This window comes from Cnephaeus nilssonii (assembly GCF_951640355.1).
Source record: "Cnephaeus nilssonii genome assembly, chromosome: 9".
In the NCBI taxonomy this organism is placed as follows: domain Eukaryota; kingdom Metazoa; phylum Chordata; class Mammalia; order Chiroptera; family Vespertilionidae; genus Cnephaeus; species Cnephaeus nilssonii.
This window is the reverse complement of record NC_137080.1, coordinates 39,691,011-39,709,345: the sequence shown is the minus strand read 5'-3', so window position 1 is coordinate 39,709,345 and position 18,335 is coordinate 39,691,011. Positions and strand designations below refer to the sequence as shown.

General features: G+C 40.7%; 1 protein-coding gene across 7 annotated transcripts in view; it reads right to left on the bottom strand.

Moving 5' to 3' along the window:
• ATG5 (autophagy related 5) overlaps positions 1-18,335 on the bottom strand; it is a 194,588-nt gene that overhangs the window by 124,857 nt on the left and 51,396 nt on the right. For 4 of the 7 annotated variants that reach the window (XM_079781132.1, XM_079781131.1, XM_079781130.1 and 1 more), the window contains one exon: positions 691-785. In XM_079781132.1, coding sequence (XP_079637258.1) covers positions 691-785 — 95 coding nt within the window. The remainder of the gene's footprint in view (positions 1-690; positions 786-18,335) is intronic. The other 3 variants (XM_079781135.1, XM_079781134.1, XM_079781133.1) reach the window with 1 other exon arrangement.

Sequence of the window (18,335 nt, the reverse complement as noted above, 5' to 3'; positions counted from 1 at the left end):
AGAAAAGGGAATCCTAGTACACTGCTGGTGGGAATGCAGACTGGTGCAGCCACTGTGGAAAACAGTATGGAGTTTCCACAAAAATTTAAAAATGGAACTCCCAGCTGACCCAGTGATCCCACTTCTAGGAATATATCCTAAGAAGCCAGAAACACCAATCAGAAAGAATATATGCACCCCTATAGCAGTGCAATTTACATTAGCTAAAATCTAGAAATAGCCCAAATGCCCATCAGATGAGTGAATAAAAAAGCTATTACACATTTATACCATGGAATACTGTGCAGCTATAAAAGAGACAGATCTTTTACCATATGAGACAGCATGGAGGGACCTGGAGGGTAATATGCTAAGAGAAATGCCAGAGAAAGACAAGTGTCACATGATTCCACTCATATGTGGAATCTAATGAACAAAATAAACTGATGAACAAAATAGATCCAGAGACATATAAGCAAGGAACAGAGTGACGAATCTCAGAGGGAAGGGGAGGGGAGGAGGGTTGGGTAGAGAGAGATTAACTGAGAACTTATATGCATACATGCATAATTCATAGACACAGACAACAGTGTGGTGAAGGCCTGGGAGCGGGCAGTGCAGGGTGGAGGAGATCAACGCACTAGAGAACTTCAAGAAGTAAGATGTCTGAGGCTTTCATAAGTTATTATTGTTAATAATGTAACTTCCTACCTGATATATTCTAAAAGGGATGTAACGAAATCCACTTTCTTCTGCAGGATATTCCATGAGTTTCCGATTGATGGCCCAAAACTGGTCAAATCTGTCTGTAACAATAAATTATTTATTAAAAGTGAATAACATTATAATTTAATACCTCACATGAAGAGATGCAAGTTGTCAAACCTCTACCTTTTAGAAATTTCTGAAAGGGTATTATTTATATATATGATTTTTTCCCTTAAGTTTATATTTCTATAACTAAACATAAAGATATAAAATTAATTTTCTATATTATTGCTTCCTCTTCCTAGATAGACATTTTTCTCATAAGAAAAACCCTAAACAGATTATGACTGGGATACCCCATCAGACTGGGATGAATATCTTGATTTCCTTTGTTCTACTACTACTATCTAAACCAGTGATGGCGAACCTATGACACGTGTGTCAGCACTGACACACGTAGCCATTTCTGATGACACACGGCCGCTGAGGCGGCCGCATGCCGAGGATGAAACATTTGCGAAATAATGTTTTTTCCTCAAAGTGACACACTACCCGAGTTATGCTCAGTTTTCTGGCGAAGTTTGACACACCAAGCTCAAAAGGTTGCCCATCACTGATCTAAACTATAAAGGCAACCGCTTCAAGTGACCTGAATTTTAGCCAGAACTTCCTTTAAGAAATGAAGTCACAATACCAAACACAGTTAACATTAAACAGCAAAAAATATAAAATTACAGGAAATGCTTTGAAACAAATGTGAACTAATTAAACACCTTAAAATGTTTTTTCAGGTTTAATTAAAAAAACACACACCCACTTTACTGAGATATAATTCACATACCATAAAATTCATCCTTTTAAAGTGTATGACTGAGTGTTTTTTAATATATTCAGAGTTAAGCAACCACTGGCAATATCTAATTTCTGAAAATTTTCATCATCCCAAAAAGAAATACATACCCATTAATAATTATTATGTTTCCCTGTCCTCCTTGCTCCGGAAATCACTATTCTCTATTCTATTCCAGAAATTTTATATAAATGAAATCATACTAAGATGTAGTCTTTTGCATCTGTTCTTCCCTCCCCCCAAGACTATGTTTAAGGTTCATTTATGCTATACCATGTATCAGAAATTCATTCGTTTTTATGGCCAAATAATATTTCATTGTATGGAGATATCACACTTTGTTTACCCATTCATCAGTTCATGGGACATTTAGGCTGTTTTCACTTTTTGGCTATTATGAACATTCATGTCCAAGTTCTTGTGTGGATGCGAATTTTTTCAATTTTCTTGTGTGTATACCTGCCATATGGTACCTATGTCTTGAGGAATTGCCAAACTGTTTTCCAAAGAGGCAGCACCAATTTACATTCCCGTCAGAAAAGTATAAGGGTTCCAATTTGTCTACATCCATGCCAATACTTGTTATTGCCCATCTTTTCTATTATAGTCATCCTAGTGGGTGCAAAGTAGTATTTCCTTAGAGTTTTGATTTCCATTTCCCTAAGAACTAATTATGCTGAGCATCTTTTCATTTGTTTACTAGCCATTTATGCATCTTCTTTGGAGCAGTGTCCATCAAATCCTTTGTCCCCTTTTTATATATGAAAGTTCCTTATGTATTCTGGATACAAGTCCCTTATCTGGTAAAGGATAAGTAAATCACCCCCCCCCCCCCCCCGTTCTGTGCATTGTTATTTAACTGAGAATTTTAGCTTAAATGATTTTTCTCTCAGAATCAAATCTCTATAAAGAAAATAGCTCCATAATTTCAGATCAGTTTGGTATTAAAGCATATTCGCCACTACTAGATTTGTCTCAATCCAATTTACTGGCAATCTATTCATCCTGCTTATGCCATCAAAATTGTCTTAAAAAATAAAGCTTAATTGTTTCTTCTGATATCCCTGGTCCTAGAAGACTGTGTCAGGCTCTAGGCCTTCTCTAGAGTGATACTATACTTAGACGGATAGGACATGGAATTTAGAATCCAGTTAGTTCTTTGCAATTTTACAAATAACAACTGTTTGTTCAGACTGTTATGAATTTAATTCAGAACCAAGACCAGACGCTTGGTTTTCTGATTCAAAGTCCACAACCGTTTCAACAGCTGCAACTACAAAACTGCATCATAACGTTAAAAGGAGCTACGTTGACCACAGTCCTTTCATTTATGAATCAATTATTCTTTTAATGCTTTTTAAAAAATTACTTTTTTGTCCGGCCAGTGTGGCTCAGTGGTTGAGCATCAACCTATCGAACACGGTTCGATTCCTAGTCAGGACACATGCCCAGGTTGCTGGCTTGATCCCCAGTAGGGAGCGTGCAGGAGACAACAAATCAATTATTCGGTCTCATCATTTGATGTTTCTGTTAACCTCCTCTCCCTTCCTCTCTGAAATCAATTAAAAATTTATTTTTAAAAAGTACTTTTTTCCATTAAGTAGTAAGCAAAAATGTAATAGCTAAATAAAATGATTCTTCTTGCATACCTGAGATTTTACTCACTGCTCATCATTAATGATCTCTAGCACCTACCTACAATAATGCATGCATAATATATGCTCTTGAGCCAAAGAACGAATAATAGAATACTATGTACAGAACTTCTCACTGAAAATTTTGGGTTCTAATCCTGGGTTTGCAACTAAACAGCTACGTGATCACAAAGAAATCAACTGAAAAGTCTACCATAATTCACTCATAGATGAAATCAAGGAATTAGAGTAAATAGCTTCTAATGCCTCTCCTGAAAATAAAATTTTATAATTATTTAAGATACCCTCTTTTATTAAAATAGAACCTGTTAAAAACCACAAGAAAAACATCATAGTAAAATGAAAGATTTATACTGTTTTTAACAGGAAAAAAACGCCACCAAACGTTAAAGCAGTCATTCTTAACCAGAGAAGATTTTGCTCCCTGGTAGATCTGGAGACATTTTTGGTTGTCACAACTATAGTCCAGGGATGCTGCTATACACGATACAATGTGCAGGATAGCACCTACAAACAAGAATTATCTGACTCAGAATGTCAATAGGGCTAAAGGAAGGAAAGCAAATACAAACATACAATAAAAAGTACAGAAAGGTTATTAGCAAAAAAGTTATTATGTACTTATATAGCAAAAAAAAAAAAAATCTGGAAAAGCAACATCATTGTGTCCATTATCAATTTAATGACAACTCTAAATTCACCCTTCAACATATGCAGTGCCATAATGGACACCATTTCTTTAAGCGTCTCTACTGTGATGAGCACATTAAGCTTTCCCAGTATAAGGTGCTGAAAGGACACTGTAAGAGAAAGGGGCTCCTGACTATAGGCACATGAAGGCCCCCTGCCCTTATCAGCACCCTGATTTCCTGTGGAGGCCCATCTGGGTGGCTCCTCTAAGGTTTCCCACAGAGCTCCCACTCCCTCTGTGCAAACATGACACTTGTTACTGGTGGCCTGCACTCCACATTGTACTGATTGTCCAGTGAATGCAGACCAGCTCTAATCTGGGAAAAATAACCAAATTTTCCACTAATCCAGGGGGTGATCTCTACCCTTTCCAACAAGTTCTAAACCCCGCCTTGGAAAGGGGCTCCTTGTAAGTGTGACCTTCCTCCCTTAATCCTAGGGTATCATATACAGTCACATATCGTTTGAAAAAACTGAAGAATAAAAGTGGCAATTTTAAAACTGATGAACAAAAACAGATCCAGAGACAGAGAAGCATTGATCAGATCGTCAAACATCAGAGGGAAGGCAGGGGAAGGTGGGGGGAAAGGGGAGAGATCAACCAAAGCAGTGGTTGCCAACTGATGTTCCGTAGACCACTGGTGGTCCATGAGGTCCGAAAGGTTGGCGACTGCTGAACCAAAGGACTTGTGTGCATGCATATAATCATAACACAGACACTAGGGGGGTGAGAGCATTGGGGGCGGGCAATGGGGGGATAAGGACACATATATAATACCTTAATCAATAAAGAAAAATAAAAAAAATAAAAGAAATAAGTCCAGTATACTTTAAAAAAAAAGTGACAATTTTAAAGAATGTATCTATATTTTCATTTGGGTTTTAGGAGAGTTAAGAATTGAAGGTGAGTTTTTAACGTTTTCACACCACAAATAATGTATGTATCTACAAGCCCCCACAGGAGACATGGAGGACATCTATGGACCTGCTACTCAGCCTCATTCAGTAATGTAGTTGTCAATGGCTGAAACCCTCAAACTATAAAAAAGGGGTAAAATGGCCTGCACATGCACACACTATTCACTTCCTGATTTTTAATGCCTGTAATGTCAAAAAACAGATTTACTGCACCACCCCCCAAAAAGTATCAGATCATGACAGCCCATAAAAAACAAATGTTAAGCTTTTCTTTGAAAAGCAAATGGCTGACCATCACAATGAAGGGACCCTGCTCTTTACAAAATTTGCATTTACCAACATTACTATTCAAATCACTACAAGTGGCAGTGTATGGTATTTAGTATTTTTGACCTGAAGCTTTCAAAATATGTAACAGACATCATGTCCAATTATAGACTTATTTGAATTAATTTATTCATAAGTAATGTTAAATATTTTTGAAAAGCAAAATAGGAAAGGGAAAAACAAATAGCAATTACTGGGCCCGACTGCAATGGCCCAGTGGTTAACCGTCGACATAAGTACCAGGAGGTACATGGTTCAATTCCCCGGAAGGCACATGCCCAGGTTGTGGGCTTGATCCCAAGTAGGAGGCATCCAGGAGGCTGCCAATCAATGATTCTCTCTCATCACTGATGTTTCTATCTCTCTCTCCCTCTCCCTTCCTCTCTGAAATCAATTAAAATTTATTAAAAGAAAAAAGAAATAGTAATTACTGGTAGGGTACTTAACACAGATATGTTAAAAAAGTGATCTGTATCTTCAAACTCATTTGTCTTCTGAGTCTAACCAAATTCAGAGAATCTTATGTTACTAGGACAGTTAGGCTGAACCATGGCAAGCAGCAGCACACCCATTGGTGCTCAGATGCTGCTAAACAGAAGTATACCATACATTTCTATGAGTCCATCTGCTTGAGGTTTAAAGTTACTGAGATATATCTTTGGGGAGGTCCTAACTAAAGCAAAGTCTTGAAAGATTTCAATGCCCCGTGAAAATTCATCATGAAGACAAAGAGGGCAGGGCTAGCGGTCTGGCCTCTACATTAAGGCTGAGAGGAATGCCAATCCTGGAGAAGGCTAATCCTTAAATACTGCATATAAACACTCACCTTGCAGTAGAGTTGCACCCTAGGGAATTGGTTGTTTGAGTGAATCAAGAAAGCGATAAAATCTGCACCCCAGGAAAACCCTGACCTGGACTATCATTGTCTCAGAATAAGATGTTTATCTACTCCTGTGCTATAGTCTAGAAAATTGGAGTCAAGGGCAGTAATCAATATATATTTTTACAGTGCAATGAATTCTCTCTGTATTCACTGTTACAACTTTCATCTAAACCACTATCATCTCTCAACTGAACCATTGTACAGCCTACTAACTGATCTCCGCCAATCCACTTATATCTCTACACAGCATCCAGAATGTGCTTTTAAATAAACTGAATCAGATCATTAATGAATAAATTTCCAAACACTTTTCTAATGAGTCATAAGGAATAATGCTTTATGATGTACTTTAATAATATGGTTACTTCAAATTTCGTATTAGAATCATTATTTTAAAAGACAATCTACAGTACCTCCTTAATGCCTACAACTGGAGCAGGTTGGTCCCCGCCCAAACTCTGCATGCAAGCAACCATCCTATATAATAAAAGGCTAATATGCAAATAGACCAAACGGAGGAACAACAGGTCACTATGACACGCACTGACCATCAGGAAGCAGACGCTCAATGCAGGAGCTGTCCCCTGGTGGTCAGCGGTGGCGGGAACCTCTCCCGTCTCTGCAGCAGCACTAAGGATGTCCAACTGCTGCTTGCGCCCACTCCCACATCCCCTGAAGGCTCCCAGACTGCAGGAGGGCACAGGCCAGGCTGAGGGGAACCCCCCCCCGGCAGTGCACGAATATTGTGCACCGGGCCTCTAGTCTATAATAATAAAAGCGTAAAATGCTAATTAGACTGGACATCCTTCTGGACGAAGCTGGGGCTTGTGAGGGAAGCCCGGGTCCCGGTTGCCTGCGGGCGGCCAGAGGGAAGCCAGCCCGGGTCCCGGGTGCCTGCGGGTGGCTGGAGGAAAGCCAGCCCGGGTCCTGGCTGCCCGCCGGCAGCCAGAGGGAAGCCAGTGCCGGCCGCCAAGAGAAGGAAGGCCTACTCTTGTACGAATTTCGTGTACTGGGCCTCTAGTCTATCTTCTCTAATAAATTGGTAATATGCAAATTAACCATCACTCTGCTACATAAGCCACGCCCACCAGCCGAGCCATGCCCACCAGCCAATCAGGGCGAGTATGCAAATTAACCCAAACCAAGATGGCTACAGCCACAGAGAGCAAGGTTTCCCAGGTAAGAGAGCAAGCCAAGCTTTCCATAGCTGTTGCAGGCCTAAGCTTCCACTCAAGCTACAAAGTTTCAATTATAGAAGGTAAACAAATTCAAACAAATGGCCGCAGAATGGAGCTTGAGAGAGCAGGCCAGGGTTGCCGGCGGCAACAGGGGAAGCAAAGCTTTCTGCACACCCTGGCCGGGCCCACCCGCTTAAGGCTACAAAGTTTCAATTGTAGAAGGTGAATTAACTGCCACAGAAATGGCTGTATTCACGGAGGGAGCCCCAGGCTTGGCTCCGCTCCAGGCTACAAAGTTTCAATTGTAGAAGGAAAATAAATCCCAGATACCAGGGCCTCTGCTTGGGTGTCCACGGGGCGTGGCCGGTTTGCAAACCACCACAGGCCCCTCGCTCAGGCTGCCCCACACCCCAAGGGAACTCCACCCTGATCCGGGACACCCTTCAGGGCAAACCAGCTGGCCCCCACCCGTGCACCAGGCCTCTATCCTATCTAATAAAAGAGTACTATGCAGATTGACCATCACTGCAACACACAATATAGCTGTCCCCATGTGGTCAAAGATCCTGCCCCCATGTGGACACAAGATGGCCACTACAAGATGGCCAGCAGGGGAGGGCAGTTGGGAGGCACCCGGCCTGCAAGGGAGGGCAGTTGAGAGGGACCAGGCTTGCAAGGGAGGACAGTTGGAGGTGATCAACCCTGCAGGAGGGCAGTTAGGGGTGACCAGGCCGGCAGAGGAGGGCAGTTGGAGGTGATCAACCCTGCAGGAGAGGGCAGTTAGGGGTGACCACGCTGGCAGAGGAGGGAAGTTGGGGGCAAACAGGCTGGCAGGGGAGCAGTTAAGCATCAACCAGGCTGGCAGCGGAGTGGTTAGGGGGTGATTAGGCTGGCAGGCAGAAGCAGTTAGGGGCAATCAGGAAGGCAGGCAGGCAAGCAGTTGGGAGCCAGCAGTCCTGGATTGTGAGAGGGATGCCCGACTGCCCGTTTAGGCCCGATCCCACCAGGATCGGGCCTAAACGGGCAGTCGGGCATCCCTCCAGGAGTCCCAGATTGGAGAGGGTACAGGATGGGCTGAGGGACAACCCCCTGCCGTGCACGAATTTCGTGCACCGGGCTTCTAGTATATATATAAAAGGCTAATATGCTAAGTGTCCTTCCCACTGTCCAACCAGTCGCTATGATGCGCATTAACCATCAGGGGCAGACGCTCAACGCAGGAACTGCCATGACGTACACTTGCCATTTACAGAGAAACAGCAGTGCGGACCTGGCTGACAAAGCAACACTTGGCTTCCCCCAAGTGGGACACAGGCCCCGCCACCACCCCGGAGTGACAGCTCACCAAATCGCAGCCAATGCCATGGCCAGCCCAGAAACCGTCGCCTTGGGCACCGGGTAATGACGTCATGTAGCAACACCTGGCTTCCTCTCCCTAGCGACTAGCCTCTTTGCAGTTTCTTCAGCCCAGGAACACAACTTGCTTTATACCCAGATGGAAACATTTACACTTTAACCAAATGTCTGTGAAGCATTTTCCCGTGCCTCATCTCATTTGATCCTCAGAGAAGTCCTGGAGTAAGTAGATAGGATACTCAATGGAATTCTATTTTCTTTTCATTAATCGGAAAACAAAGATTTAGAAAGCTTAGAAACTTGACCCAACAAAAAAGAAGAAATGGTGGACCTTGAAAGTGAATTCAGGTTTTCTCACTGCGCAGAATATAGTCAAACACTGCTATAGTTAAATATTTTACCCTTTGTTCTCCCTGCGTGATCTACAATAATAATCTGCTTCATGTTGATATTTACTGCTGTGCTGCTGACAATTACCTGAAAGAGAAGTTGGGTGCTTCACTGGGCTGAAAAAAGTTTAGCTACATCAGAAAGCAGGTCTAATTAAGCAAGTATATTCTATATCTATAAAAGGCTAAGTTGGCTCGCGCATGCCAGCCATATAAAGCTCTCGCTGGCGCCAATCACACGCATGTGTTTCCATTGTCATTGTCGATTATGAATTTGGTTGACACTATTATGGAGAAAGGGCAGACAGCAATATTAAAATATTTCTTCTAATTAATTTTCCTTTCAATGTGCACGAATTCGTGCACCAGGCCACTAGTGTCAGCAATTAAATATTTCTGCCCCAAGAAGCAGGTTCTTTTCAGCCACCTCCCATCCCCTTGGGATGCAGTGTTTCCTGCATGCATCTCAGATCTAACTGACTGCTTACTTACTAAGCTCTGCTTACTTACTAGGCTCCGAGTCACCTATTTTTCTTTTCTGTCCCTAGAAAACACCAAGCTCATTCCCCTACCACAGTTTTCTAATCTTCACATAGACACTTCTTTCTCACCATTCACGTCTCAAAAGTATCACATCCTCAGAGATTTCCCTCATAATTGCAACAAAGCCATTATTCTATTTACTTCCAAACACTTATCATTACTTGAAATTATTCTATTGTTCATCAACTGTCACTCTCCCCAAACTAAAATTTAAGTTCCATGAGGGCCAGGCATTTATCTTCAGTCCTAAAAAGTTCCTGGCACAAAGTACATGCTCAATGAACTTTTGTTAAATAACTAAATAACTAAATGAATGACTGATTTAGGCAAGTGGGGAAAAACAAAAAAAGGAACCCCAAATGTAGCACTGCATAGTGGAAAAAGCAGACGCCCTAGAGCCCCACTGCCTGCCTTTGTTTCCTAAATTTGCCATTTATTAATATCTGGGTGAGTTTAAGCAAGATACTTTTAAACTTTGTGTGTCAATTTCCTCATTTGTAAAATGAAGATATTAATAGTATATATTCATAAAGTCACTGGAAGGAATAAATGAGTTAATATATGCAAAATACTTACAATGGTACCTGGCAGAAAGTAATACTACATAAGTGTTTTGTCTCTCAGGCTGCCAAAGATACTGAGCTTCTAGAGTCAGCAACAAGGTAAGTGAAAGGTGAAAGCCAATATGGGAAAGTGGTTATGCCAAACCCCATCATCACAAGATTGCTGGAGTGTCCACTCTGGCTCAGGGCCAGGGAGTCTGCACCATTCACATCAAATTCTATGTGAATGCTGCCCACTGAAGTAATGCAATTGAAATGGCCTTTGCCAACCATAGTGGGAAGAATAAGAACACAATCCAGTTGCAACACTTTACAATACCATATTCCCTTCAGGTCTCGTTTTGCTTCCTCCAATCCTTTCAACTACCATACAAGGCCCTATTTTCTCACTCTGTGGGAACAATTTACTTGCCATTTACCTTCCATCATTTCAACTGAATTAATCTCCAGCCATATCATGAAATAGTAGTGGGGGCAAGAATGGTGATCCAAGAATATCTAAGTCAACATCTGGGGAGTCCTCCAGTCTTGGCAGACTAGTCTGAGTTCCACCTCTAAGATCTACCTTTAAGATCTAATGAACACTCCTTCTCAAGCCCTCTCTCTCCTAACACGTCTTAAAGTAATAGGAACAACAGACTTAAAAAATAATGAGGTTTCTTATTAATCTGGGAAGAGGCTCACAATTGTTATAAAAAGCTCCATCTACGAACGGAGCCAGTGAAAACTAGTTACTTTAAAGAAAACTAATCTCATCAAGTATTGAAAAAAGCAGGCTGTAAATTTTAATTTCAACATCACAAACCAATAAACCATTACTGCGAGTTACAACAGCTTTAATGTATTCCAAGTCAATCCAGTAATTGACTTTATTTTTAAGTAGACAGAATTCAATTACAGTATTCCAACTAATTAAGTAAAGTTTATTTCCAATTTATTTTTAAATCGGGTCAGTAACAACATAAAAAATTCAAAATTCAAAAATTCACAATGCCAAAAAAACCCCAACTTATTATTCTACGTGCTCATCTTAAAAATAAAACCGGGGGAAATCATCTTCAATTATACTGCAGTCTTCACTTACTCTAAAAGACAATCTGTAAAAAGTATCTTGTTTGCCAAAAAGAGATTTACAGAGCTATATAGTACAGTGGCAGCCCAAGACTAATTAACTAAATGTATTCCAGTATAAATCACCTATAGATTTATAACCAATAATCTGATTTATTACCTTTCAAAACTACTATAAATCGATAAAATATTTTTCCTCTTAGGCTAAATTACAGCTTATCACTTTCTTAGATTCAGAGGGCCAGAAACGAATTTAAGGAATCAAGCTCATTCTCACTCACTCAGAGAGCACTCCAATGTCCTAAGACAAAAATAAATATCTACTTTAACTTTTGAAAGACGGACAAGAAATAGATATTCCATTATACTCACTGTCACTTTGTGGTTTTTTATGCAGGATATTGTCATTTCTAATACAAATCCCTCATGCTTCTGATGAGAAAATGTAAATGAAAAAGTCCTATTAATAATTATTCACTGGAGATGCAGTAAATAATGTAGTATTTCTCAGCATTAGGTGAGCACTTGAACCACCTGAGGAGCTTTAACAAGCACTAATGTCAGGCTCCCACTCTAGACCAATTATTTCAGATTCGCTGGCAACTGTACTCTTGGGAAGCTCCAAGATGATTCTAATATGTAGCCAGATTAACCACCTGCAGATGCAATGAAAAATACTCACTTTAGAACCTAGGTTCAAATCCTGATCCCATCTCTTTCTAGCTCTGTGAGCTCATTTCCTCATTTCTAAAGTTGACAATGTTTATCTAATTATTATCAAGAATCTTGAGATAATGCATATAAAAGTACCCAGGCCTGGGACACCACATGGATTTAGTAAATGTAATATAATTTCAGGTAAATTCTGTTCTATTTCAATTTCATATAACCTGTGTGTGACAGTTACATGAAAAACATATCTTTTTAAAAAGTCCCCAATTTGCAAACAGTTCTTATTATGAATATCTAGTTTAAGTCTAGGCAATGAAGAAAAAAAAGAGTAAAACAGTTGATAGAAGGAAAAGTGTGCTCAAACTAGATTTTACTTTGTAGGATCTACACAGAGGTAAATCTATCAAACTTTATTTGCTCCAATTATGTACATAATTGAGTACTGAGAGCTCTATAGAGAATTAAAAAACCAACAAAATAGAACACATACAATAGGATTTGTCCTTCACTTAATATGTAGTTGGGGAGGCCAAACTGACATACCTTCAATTACCACAAGTTTTAATGGGTCTGGTTGTTCATTTATCTTGAAATTAGTAGTGCTTGATGGGTCAAGTCCTCCCCACTCTGTCTCCATCACTTCAAAGGTAAATGACTAAATAACAGATGCTAAAAAGCATGTTAAAGGTAAAAGCTGGTATCCCAGTGGTTAGAGCGCTGGCACCAACACTGAAGGGTCGTAGGTTTGATTCCCCAATCAAGGGCACATACCTGGGTTGAAGGTTTGATCCCATGCCCAGGTTGGGCACAATGGGGAGTCAACCGCCGAAACTGGTTTGGCTCAGTGGATAGACTGTCGGCCTGCGGACTCAAGGGTCCCAGGTTCAATTCTGGTCAAGGGCATGTACCTTGGTTGTGGGCACATCCCCAGTAGGGGGTGTGCAAGAGGCAGCTGATCGATGTTTCTCTCTCATCGATGTTTCTGACTCTCTATCCCTCTCTCTTCCTCTCTGTAAAAAATCAACAAAATATATTTAAAAACAAAAAACAAAACAAAACAAAACAATGGGGAGTCAACCAATTAATGTGTCTCTTGCACATCTATGCACATCTATGTATCTACGTTTCTCTCTCTCACTATCCCCACCCCCTCCACTCTCTCTTAAAAAAAAAAAAAGGTTAGGCTAGTAAAGAAGTGATACTAAACAAAACAAGACTAAAATGTGCTAGAGTAAAAAGTTGTGGGTTCTGATTGTAATAGGACCTCAGAGATCATTTTTATTATGTATCTGAACAGAATTTAGAGATTCTAAAAACCCAACTGATGTTCACAGCATTTTACATAGAAGAAACTGCAGTTCAAAGCAGGTGAATGATTTGCTTGCGATCATCAAACCAGCAGGCTCTCCGGGATGCTACCATTATCACAGAAAACTTTCAGTAGCATCCTCTCTAATAAAATGGTAATATGCAAATTAACCATCACTCTGCTACATAAGCCACGCCCACCAGCCAAGCCACGCCCACCAGGCAATCAGGGCGAGTATGCAAATTAACCCCCATCCAAGATGGCTACAGCCACAGAGAGCAAGGTTTCCCAGGTAAGAGAGCAAGCCAAGCTTTCCCATAGCCATTGCAGGCCTAAGCCTCCACTCAAGCTACAAAGTTTCAATTATAGAAGGTAAACAAATTCAAACAAATGGCGGCAGAATGGAGCTTGAGAGAGCAGGCCAGGGTTGCCGGCGGCAACAGGGGAAGCAAAGCTTTCCACACACCCTGGCTGGGCTCACCCACTTAAGGCTACAAAGTTTCAATTGTAGAAGGTGAATTAACTGCCACAAAAATGGCTGTATTCACGGAGAGAGCCCCAGGCTTGGCTCCGCTCCAGGCTACAAAGTTTCAATTGTAGAAGGAAAATAAATTCCAAATACCAGGCCTCCACTTGGGTAACCGGGGGGCATGGCCGGCCTGCAAACCACCACAGACCCCTCGCTCAGGCCGCCTCACGCCCCAAGGGAACGCCACCCTGATCCGGGACACCCTTCAGGGCAAACCAGCTGGCCCCCACCCGTGCACCAGGCCTCTATCCTGTCTAATAAAAGAGTAATATACAGATTGATTATCACTGCAACACACAATATAGCTGCCCCCATGTGGTCAAAGATCCTGCCCCCATGTGGACACAAGATGGCCACTACAAGATGGCCAGCAGGGGAGGGCAGCTGGGAGGCACCCGGCCTGCAAGGGAGGGCAGTGGTGAGGGACAAGGCCTGCAAGGGAGGGCAGTTGAGAGGGACCAGGCTTGCAAGGGAGGGCAGTTGAGAGGGACCAGGCTTGCAAGGGAGGGCAGTTGGAGGTGATCAGCCCTGCAGGAGAGGGCAGTTAGGGGTGACCAGGCTGGCAGAGGAGGGAAGTTGGGGGCAAACAGGCTGGCAGGGGAGCAGTTAAGCATCAACCAGGCTGGCAGGGGAGTGGTTAGGGGGTGATCAGGCTGGCAGGCAGAAGCGGTTAGGGGCAATCAGGAAGGCAGGCAGGCAAGCAGTTGGGAGCCAGCAGTCCTGGATTGTGAGAGGGATGTCCGACTGCCCGTTTAGGCCCGATCCTGGTGGGATCGGGCCTAAACGGGCAGTCGGACATCCCTCCAGGAGTCCCAGATTGGAGAGGGTACAGGCTGGGCTGAGGGACAACCCCCCAACCGTGCACGAATTTCGTGCACCGGGCTTCTAGTTTCTATAAATAAAAACACTACTTGCTTGGTAAAACTCCCAAGTTGAGTCATTTCAATAACCTATGATTAAGAAGAATCTGGGAAACCATTAATGAATGGAATGTTCATGTTATCAAAAATTCCAGAGTTCTATACTTCAAAATTCATGGTAGTGTCAGGTATAATAGTGAAGGGGACCAAAGTTTTGCTACGCCAAAACTTTGCTTTTTGCAATACTAATTTAAGCTGGTTGAGAAACAAAAGACCCAGAAAGAACCTTTAACCCTTTCCTACCCGAGAGATTCAGATGAAAAGGCCTGTTCCAGGAATGGAAACTTAGCATATTCACCTTGTACCATTAGATAGGCAGGCTCCAGGCAGTGGCCTAGTAGCTAGATGCTCCCATGTCCATTGTTTCTGGGTATCCTAACAAGAATCTGCCTGTCACTTGTGTTCTGCTCCTCCTCAGCTCCTGTGAATTGCCTATTCCTTTGAAATCTCAGGCTCCTGCCTCCTTTCTCCTTTGACCCCAAAGACATATAAACCTCAACTGCCCAATGCATTCGGGGTCTCATTTTTATATGGCACCCCCAAATGTGCATTCATATAATAATAAACTTTGAGTGGGGAAAAAAGTAATCTATTTTAGCCTCACAGTAGTTTCATTTCATCTCCTTTGGCAGTTACAGATGACAAAACTGAACAGTTAGCAGTCACTGCTGCAGAAATAAATATTTGCTTCAACATATTCACAAGTCATACTTTTTCAATGAGAACCAGGAGAAATACACTGTGATAATCAAGTGAAAATATTACTCAATTAGGAACTACCTCTTAAACCTTTGCACTCGCTTGCTTTTTTCACGATTCCTTTATTCTACTCGGGATTTAATTTTTTAAATACCCCAGATTTTACAAAGCGTGGCAGTAGAATAAAAAACTGGAGTTTCTTTTCATACAAACTTATTTATTTGGATTTTTTTATATTTCAAATTATTGATACATTCAATAACCGTCACACTCGACATCCGAGTGCAAAAGGTTAAAAGACAAGGACAATGATGAGTGAAAATGAAAAATCATAGTTCAAATTTTAGCCATTAGGATTATTCAGGTGGCATTACTACAAAATTAATTTGTCTAAACTCATTCACTGACAAAACAGAGCTGATTCTTGACATTCTACACATACCTCAAAAAATAGGAATATACTTTATTATTTCCCAAAATGAGTTTATTTTGGGCTAACTAGTATTTTAAACCTATTCAGTAGCTTCTAGTGATAAGTGGCATACAAAAGCCTATATATAATAAAGACATAATATGCAAACTGACCCTCACGCCATCACACAAGATGGCCGTCCCCAGGTGGTCAAAGATGGCCACCACAAGATGGCTGGCAGGTGAGAGCAGTTAGGGGCTACCAGACCTGCAGGGGAGGGCAGTTGGGGGTGACCGGGCCAACAGGGGAGCCGTTAGGTGTCAATCAGGCTGGCAGGGGAGTGGTTAGGGGGTGATCAGGCTGGCAGGCAGGCGAGCGGTTGGGAGCCAGCAGTCCCGGATTGTGAGAGGGATCAGGCATAAACCGGCAGTCGGACATCCCCTATTGGGTCCCAGATTGGAGAGGGTGCAGGCTGGGCTGAGGGACACCCCCCCACGCAGTGCACGAATTTCGTGCACCGGGCCTCTAGTGTATCCTATAAGGCACAAAAAAATTAATCAGGATTTCCAAGAATTCTAACAGGAATAGATTTGTTAAAATTTGAAATTATTCTACCCGTATTTCTCAACTTATTCATTTACAACTTAAATGTCTGAATCTCACACAGTATTCTTTGGTGTGAAATAACATTCTTTGAGTGTAATATCATTAATTTGATAAATAAAAATATTGGGGGGAAGGACTTCTAAATGTAAAGCCTTTCTCCTTAACAAGCCTATGAGAAAATATAAGAAGTATATTATCAAAAATAAGAAGCTAGTTAAAGAAAAACAGCCCAAAAAATCTTGAAGTTTAGTTTTGAGTGTGTTTTATGATAATTTGAAATAAAGTAAAATTTTGCTGGTTAAATATTTTATGGAAATTAACTCCAATTTAAAATTTTTGAGATATTTTATTGATATCCATCTACTGTTAATGATAGAAATAAGCTAGATGTTAAGAAAAGAATAGAAAAAAAAGCCAGGGAATCAATAGTCTGAATCCTAAATGGACTCTGGGGGAAGAAATGCATAAGTAGAAAGCCACTTTGAAGATAATAACCAGAACTTGACTGAACACACTGCGTCTTAGATGAACAAATTTGTTTATTTTGTACTCTTTTTTTTTTTTAAGGGCTGCTTCTTTTTTAAGTGTTTGTGTTAAAACCTTGCAGCTCTCTGAATTCAGCTAATTAAAATACTGGCATAGTTTAATATTTAAATGTGGTTTTCACATAAAAAGATTTCTGAATCTTCTAGTTTTTAAAGCAGTAAGAGCAATGAATAATAACATTTAGCACTATTATAGAACTGCATTTACGTCTTTGGTTCAGGAAAAGACATCACTAATATAGATAATTCTGACACCCAGAGCTTATTTTCACAGTCACTGAATCAGGATTGGTCTGCGTACACAGAGATGGCGTAAACAGAGTTTCACAGCGGTGGGGTGGGAGAGGAGAGGCTTGAAATGCTGAAATTCTCAATAAAGTAATTTCCATGTCTTTGTTTAAAAAGTACATGAAATAGGTACCTGGAAATAGGTCATATATTGGCCAGCATTAGAGATTGCTGAGCTAAAATATTTATTTGGCCATCCAGACCCCACAAAGATAATGAAGGAATGGGTCAGAGACTAAGTAAACTTAAATGAGAAGAGAGACAGAAGGGTTATTAACATATGTAGAGCTAGATCAAGTAGCACAAAGAAATCTAGAAAGGGAGATGAAATTAAGCGAAAGAAGAAAAAATATAGAAGACACATGTTACTTTAAAAATGTAAGCACAGCCCAGCTGGTGTGGCCCAGTGGTTGAGTGTAGACCTATAAACCAGGAGGTCACAGTTCGATTCCCCATCAGGGCACATGCTCAGGTTTTGGGCTCAAGGCATGCAGAAGGCAGCCGATCAATGATCTCTCTCCCTCTCTGAAGTCAATAAAAATGTATTTTTAAAAATGTAAGCACAATTAGTTTTAATGAAATTATAGCACACTACTGATTCATTTTGTCATTTAATAGTCACCTCAGAAAAAAAATAAAATAATCACCATTGTCCAGAAACAATTATGTGTAAGATTACATATAACAGTTAACTGGTTAAAATAGCTTTAATTTGTTTATATGCCAAACTAAAAAGCTTCTGCACAGCAAAGATACCATTAACAAAACAAAAAAGCAACCAACCTAATGGGAGAAAATATTTTGCAAATGATATTTCTGATAAGGGGTTAATATTAAATAAAAATATATAAAGAACTCATATAACTCAACAGCAAAACAAAAAACACCTTAAACTGATTAAAATAAGAAGATCTGAATAGACAATTTTCCCAAAAATGACATACAGATGACCAACTGGTACATGAAAAGATACACAATATCACTAATCATCAACGAAACGCAAATTGAAATCACAATGAGATATAACGTCATACCTGGTAGAATGGCTATCATAAAAAAGATAAGAAATAAAAAGTGTTGGAGTGGATGTGGAGAAAAGAAAACCTTTGTGCACTGTTGGTGGGAATGTAAATTGGTACAGACACTATAACAGAAAGGCAGTTCCTTTAAAAATTAAAAATTTTTAGAACTACCATATGATTCAGCAATTCCACTTCTGGTGTCTGTCAAAAATAGAAAACAAAA